At 53.2% G+C, this 26517-nt stretch overlaps 9 protein-coding genes across 9 annotated transcripts; 2 read left to right on the top strand and 7 right to left on the bottom strand.

The window, feature by feature from the left end:
• Nucleotides 1-354: 354 nt before the first annotated feature.
• On the bottom strand, nucleotides 355-4083 carry QC761_706590 (uncharacterized protein; the record flags this gene model as incomplete). Its single annotated transcript, XM_062882211.1, has 3 exons — nucleotides 355-3051; nucleotides 3427-3556; nucleotides 3959-4083. The coding sequence occupies 3 exons, from the start codon at nucleotides 4081-4083 to the stop codon at nucleotides 355-357; spliced, it is 2952 nt and encodes a 983-aa protein (XP_062728226.1).
• Nucleotides 4084-4507: 424 nt separating this feature from the next.
• On the bottom strand, nucleotides 4508-7063 carry QC761_706580 (uncharacterized protein). Its single transcript, XM_062882210.1, has 2 exons — nucleotides 5403-7063; nucleotides 4508-5347 (listed from the first exon to the last, which is right to left on the bottom strand). Exons 1-2 carry the CDS (start codon nucleotides 6009-6011, stop codon nucleotides 5099-5101), a joined length of 858 nt encoding a protein of 285 aa, XP_062728225.1. The 5' UTR covers nucleotides 6012-7063; the 3' UTR covers nucleotides 4508-5098.
• A 3105-nt stretch (nucleotides 7064-10168) lies between these two features.
• STE4 (G protein subunit beta) lies at nucleotides 10169-13030 on the bottom strand. Its single transcript, XM_062882209.1, has 5 exons — nucleotides 12040-13030; nucleotides 11179-11897; nucleotides 10829-11116; nucleotides 10457-10752; nucleotides 10169-10420 (listed from the first exon to the last, which is right to left on the bottom strand). Exons 1-4 carry the CDS (start codon nucleotides 12167-12169, stop codon nucleotides 10732-10734), a joined length of 1158 nt encoding a protein of 385 aa, XP_062728224.1. The 5' UTR covers nucleotides 12170-13030; the 3' UTR covers nucleotides 10169-10420; nucleotides 10457-10731.
• QC761_706560 (uncharacterized protein) lies at nucleotides 10963-15607 on the top strand. The gene is given in 5 exon segments (XM_062882208.1): nucleotides 10963-13098; nucleotides 13108-14355; nucleotides 14419-15188; nucleotides 15242-15290; nucleotides 15348-15607. Coding segments are annotated over 4 exon segments (1023 nt in total). The 5' UTR covers nucleotides 10963-13098; nucleotides 13108-14325; the 3' UTR covers nucleotides 15522-15607.
• On the bottom strand, nucleotides 15594-16765 carry QC761_706550 (uncharacterized protein; the record flags this gene model as incomplete). The annotated part of the gene is made up of 2 exons (XM_062882207.1): nucleotides 15594-16641; nucleotides 16749-16765. The coding sequence occupies 2 exons, from the start codon at nucleotides 16763-16765 to the stop codon at nucleotides 15594-15596; spliced, it is 1065 nt and encodes a 354-aa protein (XP_062728222.1).
• A 113-nt stretch (nucleotides 16766-16878) lies between these two features.
• Nucleotides 16879-19308, bottom strand: QC761_706540 (uncharacterized protein; the record flags this gene model as incomplete). The annotated part of the gene is made up of 7 exons (XM_062882206.1): nucleotides 16879-17446; nucleotides 17505-17732; nucleotides 17791-18024; nucleotides 18083-18209; nucleotides 18260-18334; nucleotides 18388-19075; nucleotides 19189-19308. The coding sequence occupies 7 exons, from the start codon at nucleotides 19306-19308 to the stop codon at nucleotides 16879-16881; spliced, it is 2040 nt and encodes a 679-aa protein (XP_062728221.1).
• A 486-nt stretch (nucleotides 19309-19794) lies between these two features.
• On the bottom strand, nucleotides 19795-21249 carry QC761_706530 (uncharacterized protein; the record flags this gene model as incomplete). Its single annotated transcript, XM_062882205.1, has 1 exon — nucleotides 19795-21249. One exon carries the CDS (start codon nucleotides 21247-21249, stop codon nucleotides 19795-19797), a length of 1455 nt encoding a protein of 484 aa, XP_062728220.1.
• QC761_706520 (uncharacterized protein) lies at nucleotides 21136-23130 on the top strand. Its single transcript, XM_062882204.1, has 2 exons — nucleotides 21136-22313; nucleotides 22398-23130. Exons 1-2 carry the CDS (start codon nucleotides 22134-22136, stop codon nucleotides 22899-22901), a joined length of 684 nt encoding a protein of 227 aa, XP_062728219.1. The 5' UTR covers nucleotides 21136-22133; the 3' UTR covers nucleotides 22902-23130.
• A 227-nt stretch (nucleotides 23131-23357) lies between these two features.
• On the bottom strand, nucleotides 23358-26240 carry EDC3 (enhancer of mRNA decapping; the record flags this gene model as incomplete). The annotated part of the gene is made up of 2 exons (XM_062882203.1): nucleotides 25738-26240; nucleotides 23358-25678 (listed from the first exon to the last, which is right to left on the bottom strand). The coding sequence occupies exons 1-2, from the start codon at nucleotides 25853-25855 to the stop codon at nucleotides 23358-23360; spliced, it is 2439 nt and encodes an 812-aa protein (XP_062728218.1). The 5' UTR covers nucleotides 25856-26240.
• Between the last annotated feature and the right edge of the window lie 277 nt (nucleotides 26241-26517).

Raw genomic sequence — 26517 nt, 5'->3', positions numbered from 1 at the left:
ACAACGCATTGGTCTATGAGCTGCCAAAGCAAGCAAGCTGTCTGATATCATCATCATGGCTTTCCATTATCTCTCTGGCCACGTAGAAATAGAAAAAAAAGACAAAAGTAAAACACAGTGTGAAGTCCATAAGCATAGCCAAACCAACTACAAATCAAAAACCAACGCAGCCTCAAAACGCCCGTCCCAAATAACCCTTCACCGCCAGCTGTTTGGTTTCCCATGCCATATCGATATGCCCGGTGGTAGGCCAATGTTCCTCCCTATCCGTTTACCGTCCTGTAGCCCCAGCCGGTCCCATCGCGAGCCAAAAAAATAAAAACACAAAAACAAAATAACTTCCCATATTATTATTCAACGCATAATCTTCTTCATCCACCCGTTGGCCCGGTTGATGTCCTTAGCCATGTGACCTGCCGTCTGACAACGTCTCTTGAAAGGCAACCAGGACTTGCCACAGACTTCCGTACCAGACCCGCCCTTCTCAAAGGCCTGGACCTTAGCCAGCTCGTCCTGCCTCATCTTGAGAAAGCGAGTTGCGTTTCGCTGGTAGGCATCGTGTTCCTCCATCTTCCCCTGCGCCTTGAGCCAGAGAAGCTTCGACCGGATTTGAGCTTGGAGGACAGACAACTCGGCATGTTCCTGGAGCTGTCCTGCTGACCAAGTAAGCTGCTCCTTTGCCCAGCTCCCAGCAGATTTGCCAGCCTCCAAAGCATGCTTAAAAGCATTGGCGACGGCTCCCTCGCCCACCTGGGATGTCGCACCATCCACACCGGAGGACACCTTCTTCATCACGTCCTGCAACATGTGCAAGCCCGCCCCAAATGCGTTCGTCATACCAGTCTTCCCCAAATCAACCTCAAAGGTTTCATTGATCTTAGGCTTCCGAGTGGAGACGATGGTCACATTGACCGCGCCCCAGGCATCCTTTGGTTGAAGCTTGATGAGGAGGCCTTGGTCCACGGAGCTGATGTCTTTCTCAAGACAGACACCGCCGCGGCACACATTGAGGTTGATGCCATTTGGCAGTAGGCGGCGAGCCTTGTGATTCGAAGGAACACCCACCAAAATCTCGCTGGCACCGGCAATGCTGGCGGAAAGCGCAATATTCTTGACAGGAACTGGCTTCTTCGTCTCCTGCTTTTGCGGCTCCGGTTGAGCGGGAGCCAGTGACCGGTCAGACAAGAGGCCAGCATAGGAGAGAGCAGACGCCAAAGAACTAGTTAGTGGTGCTGTTTGACTGATTTCGACAGTCCTGGTCTCCGTGAGGCTAACGACAACTGTCTTGGTAGTTGTTAACACGCCAGCTGAAATGCTCGTTGTCGACAAGGGGCTAGCCGCGCAAACTGGGGTAGAGCCAAGGTTGGCAGCAAGTGGCACTTGTGTGGATGGGGCGACAGATGACGATGGGTCCCGAGCAAAAAGTGACATGAGGTAGGGGGAGAAGAGAGCCAGAAAGAGGGGCACGAGGAAAGGAAGAAGACGTTGAGGACCACCGCGCTCCACGAACTTTGCCCAGCTATCCCTGGCTGCATCAAGAGCCTCCACAATCTGTAGCCGGGGCATGTTCTTCTTCTTGGGTGTCTCGACTTCAATGAACGATTCCTCCTCTGGCTCCGACAGTCCGGTGAGATAGGCCAAGTTGCGGTTCATTTGGCGAGCGTCGATATCGTTGAAGGATCCAAGGTCAATGGGGAAGCGAAGGGGGGCCAGTGGCCTGTCGGGGTCTCGAGACTCCAAGCAAAGATGGATAGCATGCTCGTTCACATAATCATTCCAACTGCCCTTGTTGCACTTGGCAAAGTCCTGCGCTTCCGAGATAAAAATGGACGGGACGCGGTGGCGCCTCAAGAAGTTCCAAGCAGCGTCTCTTGTCCGCTCCGCCTCGGCGTCGTCTTTCTGGCTGCAATAAAAGAAGGCGATGTGTGGCAGAATGTATCTAGGCTGGATGACATTGCCGCCAGGTGAGGATATGGACGTGTATACCTTGTCGTGCTCCACGGTAATGGTGTACACTGTGTCTGGGGGGAACGAGGATCCCTCGTAGATGACCTCTTCAGCTGATGTGCAGTGCTCGACTTTGATTTGACACGGCGAGGCGTGCATGAGATCAAGCTCGGGTGAGGAACCGAAAGACGAAATGGGCACAATATTGTAGACTCCTTCCCTGTCTTGGTTGCTGTGATCCTGATCCTCGTCGCTGGTACTGGGGGAGGCCCAAATAGCATTGCAAGTCTTGAGCACGATAGCCCGTTGAGCCTCAGGTCGGCCCACATAGAGGACACGAAGGGGTTTCTTGGTCGAAAGGTGAGCCTGGGACATAGTCTGACGAATAGTGGCCACAAGGCGCTTGGGCTGTTGCGACAAATCTAGTTGAGCTGCCAGAGAGGCCGAGTCGTCCTCATTATAGTCCCGCACGGCATGCTTCGCCGAGATCTTCTCGAGCATCAGAGGCTCGTCACCATCGTCCTCCTGAAACTCGATTGCCCGCACGACAACACCAGACCCCTCAGAGGACGAGCCACACTCCAGTGCAGATGCGGGGAGCTGTGTAGAAGGGTTCCCCAGCGCCTCATCCGTATACCTGATCGAGGAAGCATGTGAAGAATTACCGACCTCCTCGTCGTCTTCTTCATCGTCAACATCTTCTTCCTCCTCCACTTCACCATCGGACTCGCTCGTATAATGGTGGTCCGAGCCGCCCAAGCTATGGACGTCGTCAGACCGACCAGCGCAGAGAGAGCTTGTGGATTCGGTCAAGCGGCCATCTTGGCTCTCGGAATCGGTGGTGTCGGCGGGGTTGATTATCTCATAGGCCGAGTCGGCCAGATTGGTCGGCTCTAAAGCGGTTGCCTTCATGATGTCGGGCGAGCTCCTGGAAATCCAGTTGGCAAGATCTTGACTGCCTTGAGGTTTGGGGAACCGAAGAGCCGGCGACGATGGTGTGAGGTCGTCGTCTGGCGTAGAACTGCAAGTGTTGAAGATAGGTCGAGTGTTGTCTCTGGTCTCGGTGCCAACGGCGGGGTTAAATGGGGGGAATTCGATGGTCTGCTGTTCCATCATGAACGATGTGTGTCAGCCTGCACAGGTAATGTCATAACCCGACGTCCGAACCCGAGACTGCTGGCGGGGACAGTCGAGGCAAACAAAACAAGCGAGGAAGGCAAACTGAGAGCCGACCAAAAGTTGAAGTTGAAGTAAGTGTTGGTGATGTGTAGTGAGGGAGGGGCAGGCAGGCAGGGTATGGGAGGCGAGGCTCAAGGTGGGGGAGCGTCCAATGCGGAAGGAAGGAAAGTGAAGCAGAGTAATAGGGCAGGCAAGGAAGCACTCGGAACACGGCGGAGAGTGGGTGACTGAAACTGGGCCGGGCGTGAAAGAAAAAGGCCACTTGACGTCCCAAAATTCAGACGCGTGAATTAAACTAACTTTTGATTCAACACTGCGGTTTCCTTTCACCTTGCTCTTTCCAGGTTCCTTGGGGGCACTAAAAAGCCAGACTTTGTTGCGGTTCGCAGTTTGGGTTTCTGCCTGCGCCCCGGGCCAGAGCTGCCTTACACTGGGCTGCGAGGTGGGGAAGGAGGCAAGTCGTGTCAGCCTGTGAATGAGCTCCGGGGGATCTGGTGGCAGCTGTCAGGACGACAATGAAGTCGAATGAAAACGGACAGCACGACACGACTAGTCAAGGCGTGTTGGTCCGGGTCGCCAGTCGAAAGCAACAAGTCGCATTCGGCTGCTGTTATATGGGGGAAGCAGAGAGTGAGAGAGAGTGTGTGTGGTATGGAAGGAGGCAGGTGATGAAGTGGGAGAGTGGAGGAGAGCAAACGCAGGTCTCTCGACAACGTGGGACAGAGTGGGATAGCCCAGAATGGATGGGTAGATGAGGAGAAGATAAGCTGTGCCTACACCTCAGGCTGCATAATTCGTCCTTGTCCCGAGACTGCTCTGGGTTGGAGCCTACCTATAAGTTGAGGTGCCGCTGGCTATCACAAGACGCGGCCTGCCCCTCATCGAGCTGTTAACCCACTGCGGGGTTTGACCAAGCTCAGGGAATAAGGTACGGGGAGCATGTCGGGTGCTGGACATGTCCAAGGCTCCAAATTCTCACCATGAGGCGGCAAATATTGTTGAGAGTTCTGTTTGTCTTTTTAAGGTCCTCTGTTTACGACGAGTCTGCAATCAAAATCCCTACCAAGAGATGCATTCTCGCTCTTTGAACTACCGACTTACACGACCCCCTCCGGGATAGAAGCTCCACGATGGTTGTCCCCACTATGACCGCAGACAGTGGGGCCGAATCCTCACCCAACCAAAGCTAAATTCGAGGTCAACCCCAAGCCAGACCGTCGTGTCCGGATCACAGGCTCGCCAGATATCGAATTTGACGCCACAGGCAACAAATCACTCAGTGGAGATGAATCATCACTCCTTTCCGTCGACTTCAATGCTCGGGCACGACTTTCATGAGCGCGGTTGATTGCTCCCTGCCGTCATATCAGTTCATACCGAGCGCTCCACCGTCATCGTTATCAACATCAATCTCCCATCCCCACATCACACCTTGGCATCACGTTAGATGGCAATGAGGGGAATCACAGTACAGTACTGATGCGGGGTGGTGGTGGTGGAGGCGAATGGTGAAGGTGATAATGTTCCTCAGTTTCAATATGTGATACAACCTGATTGCGCCTATCCGCTTGCACACAGCGAGACCTGCTGGCGCTCCCGCTTCCTAGTAATACAGCAGCTCAAATACAGAGAGACCAAGAGACTAATGCAAGAAGTTTAACCCAAACTGAAAAATGCCATTCCATCATTTTGCAAAAGATCGACCCTGAAGGGGAGCCTCGAGGTCGTGGTATCTTTGGTAGTCATCTCATAATATCTCGCATCTTCCCAACATGACCGTTATGTGTAAACCAGTAAGAGTAAAAGACGGGCGCGCCTCTGAGGTGGCCCCAGCCACCAAGTGAAAATAAAAGCCTCTCAACCCTTTCCCTGATTTGGATTTTCCAAGTGACCCAGACATGAACATGCAAACCGTGACCCAGTGTCAACACCGAACTGGAAACCATACAAAAGAAAACCTGCCCAGACGCAATCACAAAATGTTGTGCTTGGTAAAGATCCTCTTGAGGGCATCCGTGTCGAAGTCATCCTCATCTGGGATCAACTCCAGTATGCCAGTCAGGTTCGCAAAAAGGTCGCCTTGGTTGCGGTAGGCCAGCACCGCCGGTACACCGGCGTTGTCGAATTCGATTTCCTCGTAGTGTACTTTGACAAACCGAACAGTGGGATGTGTTGAGACGAGGGGGACGAGGGCTGATTCGATTGCCGCTGATACTTCGCTCTAGTTATCGAGTTAGCACAAGCTTTTATCCAGCACGAGGACGGCTCAAACAAACCTGATGGTCATAGACAAACACCACAACAACCGTTTCCCTCCCAACCTTTTCTATCGAGTCCAGATAGCCAAGAGCATCAACCTCCTCGAAACGGCCATACATCCTGACGCTTGGGCTTGTCCTCCTGTTCCGGACAGGATTCCTGCTCTCCTCCTCCAGCTCTCTCTTTCTGCTTTCCCGCCAGCGATTCAAGAACTCTTCCTCATCGGCGTCCTCAGCTCCGCTTGCGTCGCTGTCGGTCCCGCTGTGCCTGCCTCCTTCGAGACCAAAGACACTTCGGCGAACAGTGCGCGCCTTATCCTCCCAGGTCCGTTGCCGCGCATTCTCGTATGATCTTGCGTCGGCAATCACACCCTTCACACCAGTAGAATGGCCGTCGTCGAACGACGTTGGTGGGAGGCGCAACGCTGTGCGAGAGTCCATAGTAGGCATCCTCATGGCTTCGTCGATTTTCTGAGCGCGATACTGCTCCTCCTCGTCTTCGCTGTGGTCAGCTGCCTCTCTAGCAGCACTCGCTCTGTCTTCGGGGTGTATTCCGTCCAGTGAATCACGACTATTCTTGTCGAGAAAGGTAGCGAATTCTTCTTGGGCCGGTGTAGGGTTCGACATGGTGGGCTAGAAGGGGGGGAGCGAAGGACGTGTGAGCGCGGGGTGTGGTGAATTAATATTCGGGACAGCCTGAGCAATGACGGCCAGGTTTCAGGGGAGCGGGAAGGACTGCGTGTTGACAGGTAGGGCAGGCGGCTGCTGTGTACGGCGAGTCCGGTATTCGACAGGGGCCGCGGTGTCCCTAATCGAATATCCTATCACGGCACGGGAAGTTTGTGTGACTGTGTTCTTGAATGCTATGGGCGAAAAACAGGGTCGTGTGATGGGAAGGCCAGTTCGCTGGGGGTAGAATAGCCGGTTGCAGATGATAGTTTCTGGGTATCAAACCACGCGGCGGCCGAATGCAACGTCAGGATGGGAGGCAATGGATGCCGAGAGTGGGATCGGTCACTGGAGTGGAGGGTGAGAGGGTGCGCCGTGTCAGAAAAAGCAGGCAGCGAGAGTTCCAGAAGGCGACGGGAGAAGGGAAAGATGCTCAAAGGCTGGGCAAACATCAGCGGTTGCTGGAAGTGGGAACCACCTCACAAGTGGGATCGGCAAGGGGTTGAGGCAGGGGCTGCACGGGCCTTGCGCCCTGCACTCGTCGCGTGGTCGACAGGGATTGACAGCCCAACGAGAAAGGACGAAAAAGGATTTCGAGGATTCAGCTACACCTCATTCCAGCCTCTCAATCTCTTCCCACGGGAGATTTGCTTGACGGCGCGGAATTTTACAAACGTGGCGTGAGAGAGGCTTGGAGGGGCACGACGTTGAAGGTTGAACGGCCAAGGGCCAACAACAATTGTTTGTGAGTTCTGATTCAGAGCAAGATGGAGCTGTTAGATAATCTTAGATAATCGCTATTATATGTAAGAGTTCAAGCATCTTCAGCCCTCTTGGTTCCTGTTTCAAGCGGCCAATCGAGCATTGGCGATATGGAGAACGTACCGGCCTCGCCTACAAGTAACGAGTCGGTGAGAAGCACATTGCTAGTGACTTGAATTGAGGGGGTGGGGGAGCAAAGCGCAGCATCTTTCGGCAGAACAAACCACCCTCGTGGAGGTTAGTGTGTAAGGCCAGAACGTGCGACCCCAGGCCGAGGATCTCCAGCCATTTCGACGGCATTCAAAGATTTCCGATCTATGGGAAATTTCTGCATTGCTGAGCCTGAGCTTCATGCATATTATTTCCACACTCCCTCAAGAAGAACCCGAGGGCGAGGATCCTGAATCCTCCTCCTGTGCTCCATACAATACATCAAACACGGAAGAACACTGTTCAAGGCTCTATGGTTCCTCGAACAACCAAATCAAACGTCATGTTCACTATAACAGTACTCACTGCCCAACAGTTTGCTTCCTCATCAGCCGAATGAATGATCTCATACGAGGCAAGATCTCGGCGCCGAGTACGAACTCTTCGCCATCGGTAGCCGGCAAAATCAGATCAACGTCCTGTTCCTGGCCAGATCTCCATCGCACACGTTTCATGCTGTGTTTCACTTTTTTTGCTTGCCCTTGTTTCCCCAGACCCCAGTCCGCACGATGCAGGAGAGTGGGGTTTATCCAGAAATCAAGTTTAGCGTGTTTCCACCCTGTCTGAATTTTTCCTTTCCTTCCAGAAGCCTTCCATTTCGAGACGTGAAGCCTCCGAGACCACCGATGCCGTGGCCCTGAGCGTCACCGCCCGTATGGTTCCGCACCGGGCCTAAGCACGTCTCGATAGTACCTGCATAAGGATTATGTTACCTTCCCTGTATCTAAAAGGAGTTATTGGATTCTGCGGTCCTACGGATGAATGTGCTCAGCGCACATGCCGGACACGGCGAGAAGGTTGGTAGATGTCTGTCGAGTCCCGACGCTCAGGCTTCTTGTGGTATATGTAGTGCATGATCCTGAAAATCTCAAGAACGGGACAACTTAACACGGTTCGTTCTCCCAGTCCGTGTTAGTCATACCCAAACCACCTGCATCATGACAATAGGGACTGTAAAGCGCCGATCTACAGTATCGTTTCCTTGAGTTTATCTCAAACAGTTGGGCGGGCGTCAGATACCTCTCTCCATGGACCTCGGGCAGGATCTTCGTCGCGGAAGAACATCAAGGCATGAAGGATAGACATGGCCCCACATGACATCAGCCAGCTCGCAAGAACGATCAGGTTCTTGAGCTGTTTAAATCAAGTTTGCCATCGGTGAACGCCGTGTCTTGGAAGAGATCTATTCCTAGGCTGGGACACCCTGATAACGGCTGACCAGGAACTGCACACCCTATGCTGAAGCATCCAAGCCAGTGGCAGTTATTTCGCAAAAGTACATCGCCTCTAATAAGACCGCATTAAGACCAAGTATTCTTCCATGGCTTAGTTTCCACTCTCATGTGTAAGCACAGAAAGTAAACAATCTCAAGTAGTTGGCAATCTTCTTATCACAGAGTCATTATATCCCATAAAAGACTTCCACATCGCCAAATAATATGAGGTCATGGGCTTGTCCTAATGCCCGTCTTGCCCCAGCACCTCAAGGCCCCGTACCATCGTTTCAATATTCCCAGCAAACATTCGTACGAGCTTGGTCAGATCTATGCAGGCACCTCGGTCTAACTTCCAAAGATGGTTACAAGCTAGTTCTATATTCAAGTGCCTCAAGCTGGTGAAAGCACGACATTAAAGCACCACCACAAAATCGATGGCCAGCTTATTACTACCATACAACGAGCCATAGGTATATCTCGTGGGCTTCGTTTACCTTCTGCATTGACAAGCCCAGTGTTTACGCAGAGCGAGGCTGGGATCTCCCGAGTCGAATACTCAACTACAATTTGGTCAAGAATGGTGGTACGGCAAAGCAAGTAGATAATTGATAACCATACCAGGGTACCTAGGTACCTAGGTGACTACGGTACGCATTGTTCGAGTAGTTATTACAAGAGAGCTAATATGTCCCCAGGAGACGTTGAACGATCTGGAAAGGCGCTCAATATCTCGAAAGAGTTGTGAATTGAGCATAAAGCTAGAGATCCGTTGAAGCACAACGCCAAGACATAGACCCTAACACACAGTCTCCTGTTGCCAGAAAAGAAATACTGAAAATAACAAGTAGATAAATCCTCTACCAGAAATGACTGAAATCTCAGGGCTTTATGCATCTAGTTAGGTATTGGACCCAGCAGGGGAAAACGAGCTTGATAAGCAAGGTAGGTAGATATCCAACGATACCCCCCGTCGGAAGTCATAATCCTCCAAGAGATTCAGTTATTGTTTCATTGCTATCTCCTCATTATTATCCTGGTGGAGGGGACCGTATCAGTCCAGCATTCACCACCCTTCATACCTAGGCATACTGGACTAAACAGTGGGATGGTGCTATAAAACACAGGACAGGTTGTTGCCGATCAAACACTCGTCCCTCTTTTGCTTTTTCTTCCTTTACTCCGTTTGTTTTGTGGTTTGTTGTCCATGCTCACAGGATCTCGCCAACATCAACTCTCTCCCTTTCGTCTCTCTCATCTAGAACGACGTCCTGGGAGTGTTGTTGAACTAGTATCTCTGCTCCTCCCCATCAGACTGCACTTTTATGGCGAAAATGTTCGTAGTACTTACCCACCAGGTTTCCAGAACGTTTACGCCAGAGTGAAAAAGACAACCACAGTGCTTTCCCGAATGTAAGCATCAGCACACACAACTTCATACGCATCAACCCATCATTAGTTTAAAACATCCATTGATCTACTACAATCCCACCCATTCCGCGCCCACCACGTTTCCTCTTCACGCCCTCCTCCCTTCTCCCGCCCCCTCCCCCAATCCTCCCCATACAAAACTCAAACAAAACAAAAAAGTTTACAAAAAAAAAAAAAAGAACAAACCCCGCCAAGAACTATGGTGCAAGAGAATATCAAGTGGTGGTAATGTGTTAAGTGTGGTTAGTTAGCAAAGTTGTAGAAGAAAGGGGACACAGTAAGTTGTAAGATAAAAAAAGACCAACAAAAATAAGAAAAATAAAAAGATAATCAGGAAAAAAACACCCTTGGGGATTCCCCCCCTCCCACCAACGACAAAAAGTTCTTCTTTTTCCCCCACACCATAACCCATCCCAAACACCACCACTCTCAACTTCTCCCCCTTCCTTCCTTCGTTCTTTAACACCACCACTCCCCCAACCCCGTTCCCTTCCTATCTCCCCTCCCTCCCTACCTATAAAATCCTGTCCCTCGGGCCCTCAAGTTAGTTCCGTCAAGAGCAAAAAAAAAGATCTTTTTTTTTGCAATAAAACAAACATTTAACCCCCGCACCGCAATAAAACATAAAAGCCAGGAGCCAATTAAATGAGAAGAAACCCAGTTTATACCACCCAAAAACACACTAGAATAGGTGGACAACCGAGACTTTCGTGCTGTGTATGTATATGTGTGTGAGTGAGCGAGGGCGAGTTGTTGTTGTTGTTGTTGTTGTTGTTGTTGTTGTTGTTGTTGTTGTTGTTGTTGTTGTTGTTGTTATTGTGTCGTTGTGTGGCCAAAAGAAAAATGAAAAGCGCAGGGGGGGGGTAATATCGTGACTTCGTCCTGTGCAGTCCACGCCGGATCGGTGTGATTAAAAAAAGGGCGTGTGCCGACAGATTGAATTAGGAACAACATAATAGGGGCACTGGATTAATCCTCTCTTCTTTTAGGCGGCTCATTGGCGGGGGTCGGGTATCCATATGGGAGGACAGTTCGTTTATCGGCATCACACGGTTGGGCTTCTAGTAGGCCCAAACCTTGAGCTGTTGCGGTTGTTAGTATTTTGTTGAAAAGACATGGTGTCACAGATCCGGAAGATCGGAAGAGGTGAGGTCTTACGAAAGCGTCCCATGAACCGGTACACAAACTTATACCGTCGTTGGAAACTCCCAAGCAGCTGACACGGTTTTCGTGGCCTACGAGAGAGCCAACCTTTTCACCCCGGGTAACATCCCAAACCTTATTACCGACGGTTAGCCTCACAAACTTTGCGCACGCAGGGGAATTTTTTTCTTTTTCTTTTTCAGTCTGTCCTACCTTGCACTCGAAATCATCATAACCAGCAAACAGCAGCCTGCCAGATACAGAGGTGGCCACCGAGGTGATACCGCACAGGATCGACTCGGACTATCAAGCCACATTAGTATTGATAAGTTGCAAATTCAGACAAGACAGGGTTCGCTGCTCACCCCATAAAAGTTCAATTCCCTGTCGGCACGGATGTCGAATAATCGGCAGGTGGCATCATCGGAACCTGTTACAAAAGAGTGGCCATCGGGGAAAAACTGGATGGCGTTGATGTCGGACTCGTGACCGGCAAACGTCTGCACGGCCTTGCCGGCGCGGATATCCCAAAGCTTAGCGAAGGCGTCGCAGGCACCCGAGATGAAAGTGTTTTGGTTTGTTGGGTTCAAGCTGATGCTCATGACATCTCCCAAGTGGTCGGCGAATTCGACCACCTTTGTGCCCGTCTCGATGTCCCACTTCATGCAAGTCATGTCGCCCGACGAGGTGAGGATGCTCCGGTCGTTGATGAAACGGCAGCAGGAAAGATAGCCGGCGTGGCCCGACAGTTCCCTGGCGACGCGCGTGGGCCCGTCACGGCTCTGGTTGAGGTTGTAGATGGAGCAGATGTTGTCGAGACCACCGCAGGCGACGTAATTGCCGCTCGGGGCGTAGGCGCAGGTCATGACCCATGATGATCGGAGGGGGATGGCGTGCACCTTGTTTGTTGTGTAGGCGTCCCAGATGATGAGCTTGCCGTCTTGTGAAGCAGAAACGAGGTGTCTTCGGTCGGTCGACCAGTGCATCGCGTAGATCTTTGCGAGATGGCCCTTCAGTGTCCTCTTCGTCCTCATCAGCTGGTTCTTTGGGATCTGCTCGTGGGCCTGGGCGGCGACGGCGCGGACTAGAGATGGCAAACATGATGGCGTAAGCAGCAGTTCATTCAATCGCACAAAGGGGGGCGCGGCGATGGCGGCGACGGTGTCGGGGGACACAGTCGGCAATCAATGGGCGACGGATGAACAAAATGTCATTCATTTACTCACGCGTCGTGTCGGCCAGCTCCTCCTTCTTTCTCTTGATTCTGTCCTTGAGAGTCTCAGCCTCGCGACGCGCCTGCTGGATGCGTGCCTGCATCGCCTCGGGCGATACATCGTTCGGTCGGCCTGGATCCATCTCTGCGGTGCTTTGCGGTGGTGGTCAATCGTCTCTGCAATGGGGCGGGGGGCCGATTGACGAATGGGCGCGCGCGGGTGGTGGCAGTCGACGACGATTGTCGATGTCGGCAGGATTGAGACAGCAGGTGCTAGTTTGGAGGTTAGGGTGTGGTTGAATGGATGCAGGAGTTCTCTTGGGGAAGAATGCGAGCTCCAGGGGTGGGTATGCCGGGCCAGTAAAACAGCTAGGCAAGGGCCCGACGGTGCTGAATGAAATGACTATCGGAAAGCAAGTGGAGAGAGGGGGGGGAGAGGCGAGCAAGAAGGGAGGCCCAAGCAGAGCAGAGCAGAGCAGAGCAGACAAGACAAGACAAGACAAGACAAGACTACCGATCGCAACACTGGGGTTGCAATTCGCGAGATTCCCTTCCAGAGAATAGAAAATTGTCAAGTTTGGTCAACAATGGAGGTCGGGGGCAGGAAAAGGAGGGAGAGGAAGAAAAAAAAGAAGGGCAGCTCTCGGCTGGCTGGCGGACGGGAGGGTGACCGGCCAGTTTTGCGATTATTACCCAGCGCAACCTAGTCGTGTCTGGATTGGGAAGGGGGGCAGTGGTGGGTGAATCGACACCCTTGCACAGCGCCGTGGTGCTGGAACTGACTGCACTGCAGACCGCACTGGCCACGGACGTTGTTGAAGACTGATGATAGAAATGGATATCAGTTGTAATCAGACACTGCTTCTATCATTGGCCAGGAGTCTAGGTATTGCAGGTAGATTTTGGTATACTACTCCATAGGTATTTTGAAGTCTTTTGACCACGGAGCCAAGCGAGGTGCATTCGGGTCCAGTGTCCGCCCAGTGCAGCGGCAGCAGCAGCCAGTGGTATCTTGCAATGTAATCAGCGGGAGCTTTTGGAAGCGACATGCACGGCAGAGCAGCAGCAGCAGTAGCAGCAGCAGCAGCAACAACACCAGGCATCCGGCCGGACGGTATTTACAAAGAACAATATCTCTGTATCGGTAGCAATGCCAGTGCCGGTCGGTAGCTCTCTCTCTCTCGATCACCCGGCGCGAACTGCAGGCTTTGAATTAAAGGTGGACTGGGTGGAGGAACCTAAGCTGCGGGATCGAACGAGCGACAAGGAGAAGGGGAGCTCTGTCCTGGTGGGGCCCATGCACCGACTTGGGCTTTCTCCTGCAGCCGGACATTTGCTGTGCACGGGCCATTTCCAATCTGCTTGTAAGGTCCTCTTTTCTCTCTTTGAACTTCAATTTTCTACAGATAGAGATATGATCATCTGGAACACAGTGAGTTTTGTTCCTAACCCACCCAGATAATGCTGTGCCCCCAACTCTACGCCAATCAAGTCAATCGACAGGATAACTGTCCCTCTCCTCCGAGCGCCCGAGTCACCCAACCCGCGCATGGACGATGGAAAAGGGGCTTTTGCTGGTTGCTTGATAATCTACCCTGGCCATCCCCAATGCAAAGTCGTGGCGCACGCGGTTTAACATTGGCCGTGGGGAATGGGGATTGCAACATCCGGGCTTCTCCCAGCCTGCCTTTCTCGGTCAAATAACTTTTCTGCCACTGCCACCTCTCGATATGCCCATGATGCCTCACCTCACTCGGCCTACCGGCGCTGTCTGGTCTTGTTGGCATCTCTTGGCGAGTCATTACCGGGTGCTCTTCGATTTCTTCCCTCGGTCCTTTTGAACTCTTTCGACATGCTGCAGTGTACAAGGGAACTTTTGTATAATGTCAAGAAAGTGCCGGCTGGCAGTTGGCACATAAAGCTGCATAATGTTATAGAGAGATCGGCATTCCTCCAAATGTGGCACCCGTCACGGAATCACCACCCGCTCGGCACCACCCGGGATCCGTACGGGGCCGCTGAGAGCGGAGGCGCTGCTGCTGATCATTGTGTACCTGGCTTGGCACCGACCTTGATGTTGAACTCGTGATAACTTCACCTACCACGCCGTGGGCAGCAACCTAGGTAATAATGCACGCATAATATAGTGACACTGCTCAACAGAATCAACAATCAACCCAATTAATGCCTGACGTTCAAAAGCACCTCACCCTCTTGGACAGCACAGCCTGTCCCATATCCAACTTTGAGCAGCCTCAGTGACTTCCACAACAACCCCTCCCCCCCAAACTCTCACAAGATGGACTTCATCTCCCTCCCCAAAATAGAGGTAGCCCCCCCTCCCCCCATCAACCCCATCAGTCCCAACCATCCACTAACAAACAACCCCCAGCTCCACGCCCACCTCTCCGGCTCCATCTCCCGCCAAACCCTCCACGAAATCTGGTCCCAAAAGCCATCCTCCTCCTCCTCCTCCTCCCTCCCCGACCCCCTGGTCGAAATGCCCCCAGGCAAACACGACTACGACCTCCAAACCTTCTTCCCCCTCTTCACCTCCTACATCTACACCCTCATCTCCGACCTCCCCTCCCTCCGCCACTCCACCCTCTCCGTCCTCCGCGACTTCCAGTCCGACGGCGTCGTCTACCTCGAACTCCGCACCACACCCCGCGCCATCCCTTCCGCCAACATCACCAAGCACCTCTACGTCCAGACCATCCTCGGCTGCATCGCCGAATTCGAGGCCGGGGAAGGGTGCACCCTCCGGACAAAGCTGATCCTCTCAGTCGACCGGAGGAACACCCTTGCCCAAGCGGAGGAGGTGCTAGAGCTCTGCAGGCAGTTTAAGGGGAGGGGCGTGGTGGGGATCGATCTGTGTGGGGATCCCGCTGTGGTTGACAACCTCAGATCTTTCACGCCTGTGTTCCGACAGGCGGAAAAGGAAGGGTTGAAGGTCACGCTTCATTTTGCCGAGGCCGAGGTTTCTGGGACGGAGGAGGAGTTGGACTTGCTGCTGGGCTGGAGGCCGGAGAGGTTGGGACATGTGATTCATTTGGGCGAGGGGGTTAAGCAGAAAGTGAGGGAGAGGAGGGGGGTGGGGTTGGAGTTGTGTCTGAGTTGTAATGTTCATGCTGGTATGGTTCGTGGGGGGTTTGAGGGGCAGTGAGTTTTCTTTGAGAAAGAGAGAAGAGACGAGACGCTGACGGGGAAAATAGTCACTTTGGGGAGTGGTGGAAGGTGGAGGAGGTGGTTGTTGTTTTAGGTGTAAGTGTTGGAACAAAAAGAGCTGGAGATTGAACCGCTGACAGACGACATGGATAGACCGACGACGTGGGCGTCTTTGGCAGCCCACTGTCCAACGAATACGCCCTGGTGGCCAAACACTTTGGCCTGGGCCGTCGGGAGATATGCAACCTCGCCCGAAAAGGCATCGACGTCATCTTTGGCGGCGAGGAAGAAAAGGAGAGGCTTCGAAAGATAATGTGGACCGAGTAGTAACACTGCACCCATCAACTACTCCATTCCAAACCTAGCAGCCCCCCCCAATCTATGTCTATGTGCACCCTTCTACCTCCCCTCCCCCATCCCAACCCCCCCGTCAGCCCAAACCACCAAGTTCCCCGGCCTCTCCTCCATCTCCCCAAAAAAACTCACCACATCCCCCTCCTCATACCTCAAACTAAAATGCATCACCACCCAAACCACCCCAGGCCACCTTCTCACCACCCTTTCCAAATCACTCCACATGGTGTGCTTCGTCTTATCCGCCTGCTCCCTATGCTCCCGGCTCTCTCTCAAAAAACTGCACTCCGTAATCACAACCCTGACCCCCCGTTTCAAAAACCCATCCATCTCCCCCCCCTCCTCATACACCGCAGCAGTCGTGTCCCCCATGAAAGCAAAAACAGGCTGCTCCACCTCCCCCGTGATCTCCACCCCTTCCGTCCTCAACCTCTTGATCTCCTCCCCCTTCAAGCCCTGGTACTCAGGTTTCAGCTTGCTCGTCGTGGTGGAAAAGACGTAACCAATACTGGCCACAGTATGGTCACACCTCACAGCCGTGGCCTTCCACCTCTGCCCCTTCACATACCTCAACCCCGTTTCCTCCCCCGGCTTCATCGTCGTGATGGTGTACCTCCCCAACCTCCCCAACCTGCACTCCCCCTCGCCCTCCCCAAACCCAGTAAACCCCTTGTTCAACAGCTGGCTCCCCTGCAGGAACTGCTCCAGCGGCCTGGCCATCTCCTCCGGGCAGTACAGCAACGGCGGGGTGTGAGGGGGATCGGCCCTCAAGAAGGCAGGGGTGAGCAGGCAGTGGTCGGAATGTCCATGAGTGAGAAAGACATGCTTAGGTCGGTGAGCCCCCACCACCAGCCCAGCATCGAGAAGAAGATTCAGCTCGGGAATCACAAACGAGGTGTGCCATGCTGCGCGGGAGCGGCCGGTCAAGGTGAGCTGGTGGAACGGCCTGGGGAAGCGCCAGGTGAGGATGTCGGAACGGATGGATTGAGGCAGCGGGGTGGGGAAGTAGTCTGGTGGTGGGTTTGGCTTCGAGACCGGTGTGTTGTCCTTTTCTGATGGTGGTGGCATTTTCTTGTTTGTTTGTTGGTGGGATCTGATGATATTTTGGTGTAATTTTGGTGGCCATGGAAGGTGATGATGTATGTTTCTGTCAAGTGAATTCACTCAGATAAAGAGTTTGGGTTAGGGTTAGAGTCGTACATCATCACATTGGACATGTCAAGGTTGGTACAGAAAACCGTACATCATAACCGGCTGGGTCGCTACCAAGAAATCTATCTAACACGCCTTTTTATCGTCCCGGTCATTATCCATACCCATTATCAGTCACTCAGTTCTTTGGTGCAGGCTCCTCCACTGTGGCCTTTGCAGGCGCAGGACGAAGTGGCAGCGTTGTGGTTTCCCCAGCAGCAATGGGAGCAGCAGCCTGACCAGAAGCGGCAGCAGCAGCCTCCTTCTCGGCTCTCTCCTTCTCCTTCTTGAGTTTCTTTTTCTCCTTCTCCTTCTCCCTCGCGAGCTTCTTCTCGGCAGCCTTCTTAGCTTCGGCCTCCTTGATCTTCCGAAGCTCCTCACCACCGAAAGCATCGCGCCACTCCTCAATCTTGGCCGCTGGGATGGTAGCAAACAATAGCTCGGGCTCGCCAAGCTTGTGGCCGGGCTTGATAGCATCAGCCTCCCAGACATCGGGGATGCTGGCGGTCTGGCCCTCGCCGTCGAAACCAAGCTGCTTGAGGATAGCCTGGGATTTGCCGGGCATATAAGGAGCCAATACGTTGGCAAGGAGGTGAATGTGGTTCAGAGCGATACCGATGACTGCATTGCAGCGCTCAGGCTCCTCAGCAATGAGCTGGTTGCCGAGCTTGTTGTCTTGAAGAAGCTTGTTACCAAGACCAGAGATACTAGTCACCGAATGTTAGAATGAAATCCACACATCATGCTCTACAGAGGAGAACATACGCCATGATGACCGAGAGACCGTGTCTAAGCTTGAGGCCCCTGAGAGTAGTGTTGTACTCATGGAGAAGCTTGTTAACTTCATCCTTGTGCTGCTGGAGAGCAGGGAACTTGGAAAGGTCAAAATCGGGAACCACGCTGCCCATCTTGGCCTGAGTGAACTTGATGACACGCTGGCAAAGGTTGCCGAGGTTCTTGAGAAGGTCGTTGTTGTTGACGTCAACAAATTCTCTTTGAAAACGTCAGCTTCAGGCCAAACAATCAAAACTTGGGATTTCATAGAACTTACTCCCACTTGAACTCTGAATCACTGGTCTCTGGGCGTCTGGAGAGAAGGTAGAATCTCCAGATATCAGGATCAATACCAGTATCCCGAGCATTGTTACCAAAGACACCAACACCCTTGGACTTGCTGAACTTGCCGCCCTCATAGTTCAAGTATTCGGTGGTGGACAAGGTCTTGACCTTGGTCCAGTTTTCCTTGGAGCCGATCTGCGACGCAGGCCAGATGATGGTGTGGAAGCTAGAGTTCAAATGTTAGCTCACAGGTGCTTATAGTTTTGCAAAGCAACAGAACTCACGGCACGTTGTCCTTGCCCATGAATTGGTAGAGAGACACCTCCTCAGGGTTCTTCCACCACTTCTCCCAGTTGGTGCCGCTCGGGTTCCCAGCATCGGTAAATGTCTTGGTAATTGATGGATAACCGACTAGTCGGGTCAGTATTTCAAACATGTTGTCTTCAACAGAAGAGACATACTGCAGGCGTCAAACCACACATAAAACACCTTCTTGGCAAAGTCCTCTTCAGAAAGACCGTCGAGACCAGTGGGAACTAAAAGAAACTGTTAGCATCTTGTTTTCATGATATCTTAGCTTTCGACATACTTGGTACACCCCACTTGAGATCACGAGTGATGCCGCGAGGCTTGAGGCCTTGGTCGAGCCATGAATAGGTAATCGAGGTACAGTTGGCACTCCAGTCCTTCTTGGCTGAAGCAATCCACGTCTCAATTTCTCCCTGAAGGGCATCTAACCGAAGGTAAAGATGCTTGGTTTGACGCTTGATAGGAGTCGTGCCGTCAAGCTTGCACTTGGGGTTGATAAGCCACCCGGTAGCCTTGGTCTCCTGGTTGCCAGAAGCATCAAGATCGGGCTCCATAGGATCGAGCAAGTTACCGCAGGCATCGCACTGGTCACCACGAGCACCCTTGTCATGGCACAGAGAGCACTCTCCCTCTACATAACGATCAGCCAGGAAGGACTCGTGCTCGGGGCAGTATGCCTGAGTGGTCTCGCGCTGCTCAATGTAGCCATTGTTCCACAGGTGCTTGAAGACAGACTGCACGATTTCAGTGTGCTCATCTGTGGGCGTGCGACCAAAGGTGTCAAAGTCGATCCGGAACCAGTCGTAGATCTCCTTGTGAATCGCGTGATACTTGGCGCAAAGAGTCGCAGGATCCACACCCTCCGAAAGCGCCTTTGTCTCTGTTGCGGTCCCGTACTCGTCGGAACCGCAAATGTAGATGGTTGGCAGACCTCTAGCCCTGCAGAAGCGAGCAAAGACGTCGGCCGACTAGATGGGTGATGGTGTTAGTGGCTGGGTGTCGAAAGTCTTCATCAACAATATATGAGCCTGACTCGCAGGGCCAGGTTTTGAAACACCTGATGGGAGAGAAAATTCATTACCAAAACACTGCCAATGATGTTGCCGAGATGCGGAACGTTGTTCACATAGGGCAGAGCACTCGTGATGAGAATGTTCTCCTTGCCGGGAACGGGGAGCGTTGGTTTTCGTGGGGCAGCCATTTTGTCTGTTGGTCTCGGGGTATTATCGAGGGGTCGTGTGAATCGACTTCAGTTGATAGAGGGGTTGATTTTGGGCTGCCGTCTGGGACCTGCAGGTCTCTCTCTGTCTCTGGCGTGAAGAGAGTGGGGTGAGTCACGGTCCCTATGTCCAGAACCGGGAAAACTTCGGACGGTGTTGTAGGACGAAAGGCGCTGTTGCGATTGTGCTGACTTTGACCCTCTACTCCGGGTTTGCTCTTTCTTATGATGCTTCAGCTTCGGAGCTGGTTGCTCCCGTGGTCTGGATGACTCTTGCTCTCACTGTGGCGCTGCGGGGTCGAGAGGCGACGAGCTGAGACACAAGTGAAGGAGGGGCAACAGATATCTGGGGTTAGGGTTCCGTATGCCATAATCCTTGCTCAGGGGCCATTCAGGGGTTGTCACCACCACGTCTACGAACAGACACCTTGGCAGACTGTTTCTATATGATACAGCACCGCACATATTCTAATGTGTAGAGACCAGCGGATTCCAACCATCACCCCATCTCAAACCTCCCATTATGGCCACCAGCATCACCAGTCCCGTACCTACACTTCCCGCGCCATATATATACGCATGTCTCCTCCCTAATACTGCCAGCTCCGCAACCCATGTCGAGACAGTCGTCAAGCACCCACAGAATCCGTCCTGTATTCCTTGCAGCACCTGACGCCCGATGACTCCCCCTACCGGCAGATGAACCAGGTCCCATGACATTCCCAGTACAGCCGTCCCGAATATGTTAACAGCAAACGTCCCCAAGGGGAAACTAGGCGCACGACTGTTGAGCCGCAGCGAGATATAGAACCGGAGGAGGCAACCCAATGGCGCGAATACCAGCGCAAAGGTGGCTGTGCCTCGCCAACTGTCATGCGGCGGGAAAATAGACATTATGATCGCTCCTAGCCAGCAACCCCAGCCGAGCAGAACAATTAAACGGTCCAGAATTTTACTAGTAAAGAGAAAAGGCAGTGATGGCGTATATGGCTCAAGAAAAATAGCCATGTGTGCCCCAAAAAAGAGGCCCGCCAGAGACATGGAAATGGTGATCAGAGGGATGGCGATAAATGCGAGAAAAGTATGGCCTCCGCTCCTGTTGGGGGCATTGGTCGCAGGTAAATCGTTTGAGACCGCAAGAAATACGTCTCTCATAAAGGCAGAGAAAGACGTAAAGGATCCGCAGAAACCCGTGGCGAGACCAATGTACAGCGGAATAGTCTTCTTGATGGCAAGGTGCGCTTTTCTCGCGCCCTTCGAGTCAACTGACACACTGCCACGTTCGGTATCGGCTCCGTTTGATGAGGGACTGGCCCATTCTTGCCGGAATAGCATTCTATCTTCGGCTAGGAAACCCATAACCACGCTGCCAGCAAAGTTGGGCCAGACAGAGGTGAAGATGATGGGTGTTCCGGAATAGATGGTGATCGCCTGGAGCCCAAGCCTGGCCAGTGTCCCAAAGATGGAGAAAAAGATCAAGTAGGAAAGGGTGTAGAATTGAGTTTCTTTTTTGGACACAGGGTAGCTTGCTGCTTCGGCTTTTTCTTCTGCTTGTACTGCTGCCCTTGTTGCAGGATCCTCATCCGGGCGTCGGCGGTCACGAGCATAGCTTTGTTCTCTGGCTCTTTCTTGCTCGAGTGTCTCGTATCGATGAACTGATTCCTCGTCCGGGTTCTGAACAGGTGGGATGTTGGCTGTCTCTCCCAAATTTTCATATGTATCCGGGACGTCATACTCGGCGCGGGATGCTGCTGAGGCGCGTCGAGCAGCCCTAGCTTCTTGTGAATAAGAGGACTTGGTGTGAGGTGTCTGTCGTGGGCGTGAAGGCCCAGGGAGTTGTTGAAAGTGGCCCTCAATGCCTGCGTCTTCGACAGGAGTTAAGTCATGATTGTAGGCGACCCTATCTGCTGGTTGCAATGTCATTGTGTGACGTGACCTTGTACTAGTCCACCGGGATCTAACTCCCCGTGACCACAAGTCTCTCTCTGAGTCAAGTGTTTCGAACCATGGCGTGTCACCTTTGGTGCGGAACGTGGTTCAGTCGATTTTTTTTTTTTTTTTTTTTTGCAATGAATTTCAAGATGAGAAGGTGCAATCAGATGCCAGGAAAACTCCGGATTCGGAAATGGCCGCCTTCCAAGAAGTACCCCTGCTAGTGCTATCGGCAGCTGTTATCATATCGGCATCCATGGATGCGGGAGCTGCCTGAGCTGCCCCGCCATTCCTTCCTGGACTCCCGCCAGCACCCGGTTCTCACACCGATCATCTGTCACGAGGCAGGTACAGAGCCCTTTCAAGGTCTAGCTTCCAAGCCGACAACTGTCCGTGACAGAGACACCGCTATCGCAGCTCGGAGCCAAAGTCGTCACAGGCCAGTACCCGATTCGCTGGGCCTTTCAATATTGCCCAACAGCTTGCCATCTCTTGTCTCGGAGGCGCGGACGGGGTAGTAACCCATGTTGGCATACCTCACCAGGCATACAGAAAACAGCGAATCAAGCTCGGGCACGACCCTCTCGCTTTGCGTAGCATGAAAAAGGAACCCTTGGTATCCAATTCCCGGCCCGGCGTGTGTGGGAAGACGGACGGCCGTTTGCATCAGACCTAAGATATACCAGGTAGTTAAACCAGACACCTGCCCGTTCCAGTCCCGGATCCGCGGTCAGCTATCTTCTCCTCATTCTTCCAAACAAAAAGATCTTCTGTTTTCTAATCCCATAATCTCGAGTCCGTCTTCTGTGTTGTCGTGTACTCTGCTTGTCCAACCCAACCACACCACCACCACCATCACCATCACCATCATCACGATGTCCTCCCTCCCCCCCAACGTCCACATTTCCACCCACCCCTGCCTCCAAGCCAAACTCTCCCAACTCCGCTCCGCCTCCACCACCGCCCGCGACGTCAAAACCCTCATCAACGAAATAACCCTAATCCTCGGCACCGAAGCCCTCGCCAGCGCCCTCACCAGCTCCCCAGGCCCAACAGTACGCCCTCCCCTCCCCTTTCCCCTTTCCCCTTTCCCCTTTCCCCTTTTCCCATACCCTAACTAACCATCACCCGACCACCAGGACACAACCCCCCTAGGCTTCACCTACCCAACAACCCACCTCTCCCCCTCAACCATCTCCCTCGTCCCAATCCTCCGCTCCGGCCTCTCCATGGTCGACCCCCTCTCTTCCCTCTTACCCCATCCCCCACCAATCCACCACCTCGGCCTCTTCCGGGAACCTTCCACCCTCCTACCGGTAGAATACTACAACAACCTCCCCAACCACCTCTCCTCCTCCTCCTCCGAAAAAACCCCCGACCTCACCATCGTCCTCGACCCCGTCATCGCCACCGGCGGGACTTCCGCAGCCGCGATCCAGACCCTAAAGGAATGGGGTACAAAGCGTATTCTCGTCCTATCCATCCTAGGAGCCAAGCCAGGCGTCGAACTAGCGGCGAACGAATGGCCAGAGGGGACAGAGATCTGGCTTGCCGGGTTGGATGCCGAGCTCACCGAACGTGGCATGCTCAAACCAGGCATGGGAGACGTGGGGGATAGGTTGTTCTTGACCATCGGGAAGTAGTAGTATGAGCCTTATGCTTTGGGACAGCCTTGAACATCGTGGTTGGATAATTACTGGAGAGAGAAAGATCAAAGAGAGAAAAGAGGTGGATAGAAGGAAGGCATGCTGCAAAACTAAACACAAATGAATGAAATGGATAATGATCAAATGTTGTTTATTTCCCCACCCTCTCTCTCCCATGCAAATGCCTGTGTTGACGCTCTACATACATTGAATGTGAAAAAGCCCCCAAGTCCCCATGCAAAGGAAAATGTTCGATTCGCTTCCCGCTTTGTTGAACCCTGAAAATGCCAGAACCTCTAACGCCCTGCTTCCATGGCTCGAGAGCATGAAAAGACACATTAACGCCTCCCAAAATGCTGAATAAAAAGACTTCCAAACTCGCTTCAAACGCTCTCGTGATAAGCCAGCCACGCCGCCCCTGATGTTGGATATACCACCGCCCCCCCCCACATTTCAAATCTCCCCCTCCTCAGGATCCCCCTCGGGACCACTATTCGTCCCATTCAATCCCCTATACTTCATCTCCAACACCCACCTCTCCCCAAAGTCCACCCCCTTTCTCATCTTCGTCCCCGCCTTCTTCCAAACCGCCGGCCCCAACCCCATATCCACCAAAAACAACCTCCACTCACTGACAGCATCGTCCAACGCCAAACTCGCCTCCCCCGAGTCCGGCACCGCAGAAGCCACAGCAATATCATCCTCCCCCTCATTGATATCAGCCGCCACCATCGCCTCCAACAACCCCTTCTTCGGCGCCCCCATCGACACCACATATCTGGGCTTGACGTAGAGCCTGTTCCCATCGACCACGCTCACCATCCCAGAGCTCGGATCAACACCAGTAGGCACATCCACCGCCAGCACAAAAGCCTCGTTCCTGTTCGCCCACTCCACCAACTCATACACCGTCGCCTGGTCCCCATTCCTCAGCTCCTCAAAGCTGATCGCCAACCCCAACAGCGCATCCACAATCAGCATCACCGGCGCTGGGTTGGCCAGACTACCCAGGCTCGTCCTCGGCGTGTCAATCGTCAGCATGGGTATGCTAATCTTCCTGATGTGCTCAAAGAACTCTCCCTTGGCAAACACCCTCCCCCCCAAGGTCTTGTACAGCCTGACCTGCTGCCTCACCTCCTCCAGCAGGTCCCTCTCCCCTCTCTCCAACCCAACCACACAGACCAAAACATTGATTCCCTTGTTTCTGAGGTGTCTCGCCGCGGCAACAGCTCGGCTGCCGCTCTTGTTGTTTCCAGCCAACACCACCACAGTAGGAGGGGGCAAGACCCCAGTGGCAGCATCAATGATGCTCCCCTGCCTAACCTTGATCGCTGGGTCAGCTAGCACCGTCCCAACAACCACCTCCGCCAAACCCCTCCCGGCATTCTCCGTCATCATCTCCTCCGTCAGCCCAATCTCATTATGAGCAATGTTCTCCAGATTCAACATCTGCAGCGCCGAGATCGTCTCGATTCGTCGGTTAGACGGCAGGACATACAACCCCTGATGCGGGGCGTGATGTGCATTAGTAGCAGCCGTAGCCGAGAGCTGTTGCTTTCTCTTGTCAGCAATGACAGACATCCCACTGCCTCCCCCGACCGCAGTCCGTGACGAAAGACGGCTGCTCGGCCTGCTCCCCTTAAGAGACGACGTGCGGTGATGATAATGGCTTACACCAGAATTGACCCTGCTAGGGCCGCCTCCAGGCTGTCCCGGCACAGCGCTCGCCTTCCGCGACTGACTCCTCCTGCTCGACGCCATCTTCCCCTCTCCCCTCCGTGACCCTTGCCTGCTCCCCATAACCGTAGCCCTATCGCTCAGCTTCTCACTCCCATTCATAGCCCCATCATCCGCCTCGCTGTTCCAGAAATCATTGCTCGGCTCCTTGGGTATGAGTTTCTCCCTACTCGGCTTGAGTATCGTCGGCGTAAACGTCTTCTGGTGGTGATCCAGCACATTCTCCGAATAATGCAAATTCTTGCCCCCCGCCGTGCCCGGCTTCGGTTTCGGAATCCGGTTATGCGACACCAACCTATCCGCCTCATCCACCACATCCTCCTTCCTCATCTGCTCAAACAGGTTCTGCTTATCAAACTTGGCCAACCCGGTCTCAAAGTCGAAATCCCCCATCTCCTGCACATCCGTCACATCCTCCGAAGCCCACCCATTATTATCCGCCGTCGCCCTCCCACCCTTGGTAACCTTCTTCAACGAGTTAAAAGGCTGAAAGCTCGGCGTGCTCTGCAGCATAGGCGTCTGCCTCCACCCCTTCCCCTTCCCCGCCGTCTTCACCGTCGGCTGAGGCGACGACTCAACCTCCCCAGTAGCCTCCTGACTCAACTTGTTCACCCTCTGCTTCCTCGGCGGTCGCGTCTTCTTCCCCCTCCCCCCACCAGCAACCTGCCCATACTCCAAAACCGCATCCCCCCCCACAGCCCCATCCTCATCCGACTCCAGTCCCTGAGCCTGAGCATGAAACTGCTTCACTGTCCGTGTAGGCGTCGCATCTCTGTCCACAACAACAGGAACAACCACCTTCCCCGGCCCAGTACTCGAAACCGAAGGCCTCTTCCCCACAGCAACAATCGCAGGGTCGATAAACACGGCAGGTTCATGTCCCTGTTTGATTTTAACCGGCGGTTCTTGCTTGAAAACAGGCACGGGCACCACCGGCTGACGAGGGGCGTATTGACTCGGATCGTGACTCAAATCGAGGATTTCGCTCGCCGAGATGCTGAGCTGGGGTTTCCACTCGTTTGTCTGGAGGAACCACACTGTTGCGAATAATATCAGCAACCATCACAAAGGGGAGTAAAAGAGGGGGGAAACGTACCATTGCTCAACGTCAAACTATTCCCAGCCTCCACACCGCTGACCGTCCCCCGGATCCTGACCGGCTGCGGGTTTCCCCTGAGGGTAACCAGCATCTGGAGGCCAATAAACTCGGCCATGATGGATGGGCGAGCCTTTGGGGTGGTGGATGTTGGGTTCGTGACCCTCGGGGTTGGGGTGGTGTTTTCGTGAACTGGATTTTAAAGTCCTTTTTTTTTTTTTTCTGGAGGGGGGAACTCGATTATTGGGCTGGTCGGTCGGTTGTTGAAGGAGAATCGTTTAGTCGGTCTGATATCTTTCTCTCTCTCCCACCGAATTTGTTTTGTGTGTGTGCAGTAGGTGAAAGTTTGTGCCCACTGTCCCGCTGTCCTGCTTGCACGGGACCTTAATTTCTTCCCCAAGTCGGTAGGTGATGGTGGTGGTGGTGGTCGTCGCAACTTTCCCCCGTTGACAGTTCGTTTTGCTTTCTTAATCGATAAATTCAGATCCAGTTACAAATAATCGGCCGAGCCCAGGCCCCCTTCCGCTGTTCTGCCAAGACCTAAAAAATGCACACACCACCTGCAGAAGAACGCGGGGCACCTCCCCACCCCCAAACCTTTTAAAACCCCGCGACACGGGGACGACACACCCTCTGTCGTGCAACCGTTATACGGTCCCTGAATCGTTTTGTGAGACCAAACTGCACAACTCAGTCTCATGCAAGTTTGCCTTCCCATGCTTCCGGGTCAAAATGTTCTAGAAAGGCACAAACAAGGAACAAACAAAGCAGGCCTGGTCT

Source organism: Podospora bellae-mahoneyi, chromosome 7 (assembly GCF_035222275.1).
Source record: "Podospora bellae-mahoneyi strain CBS 112042 chromosome 7, whole genome shotgun sequence".
NCBI lineage: Eukaryota > Fungi > Ascomycota > Sordariomycetes > Sordariales > Podosporaceae > Podospora > Podospora bellae-mahoneyi.
Note: the sequence above shows the minus strand (reverse complement) of the source record. Positions and strands in the feature narration are given on the sequence as shown.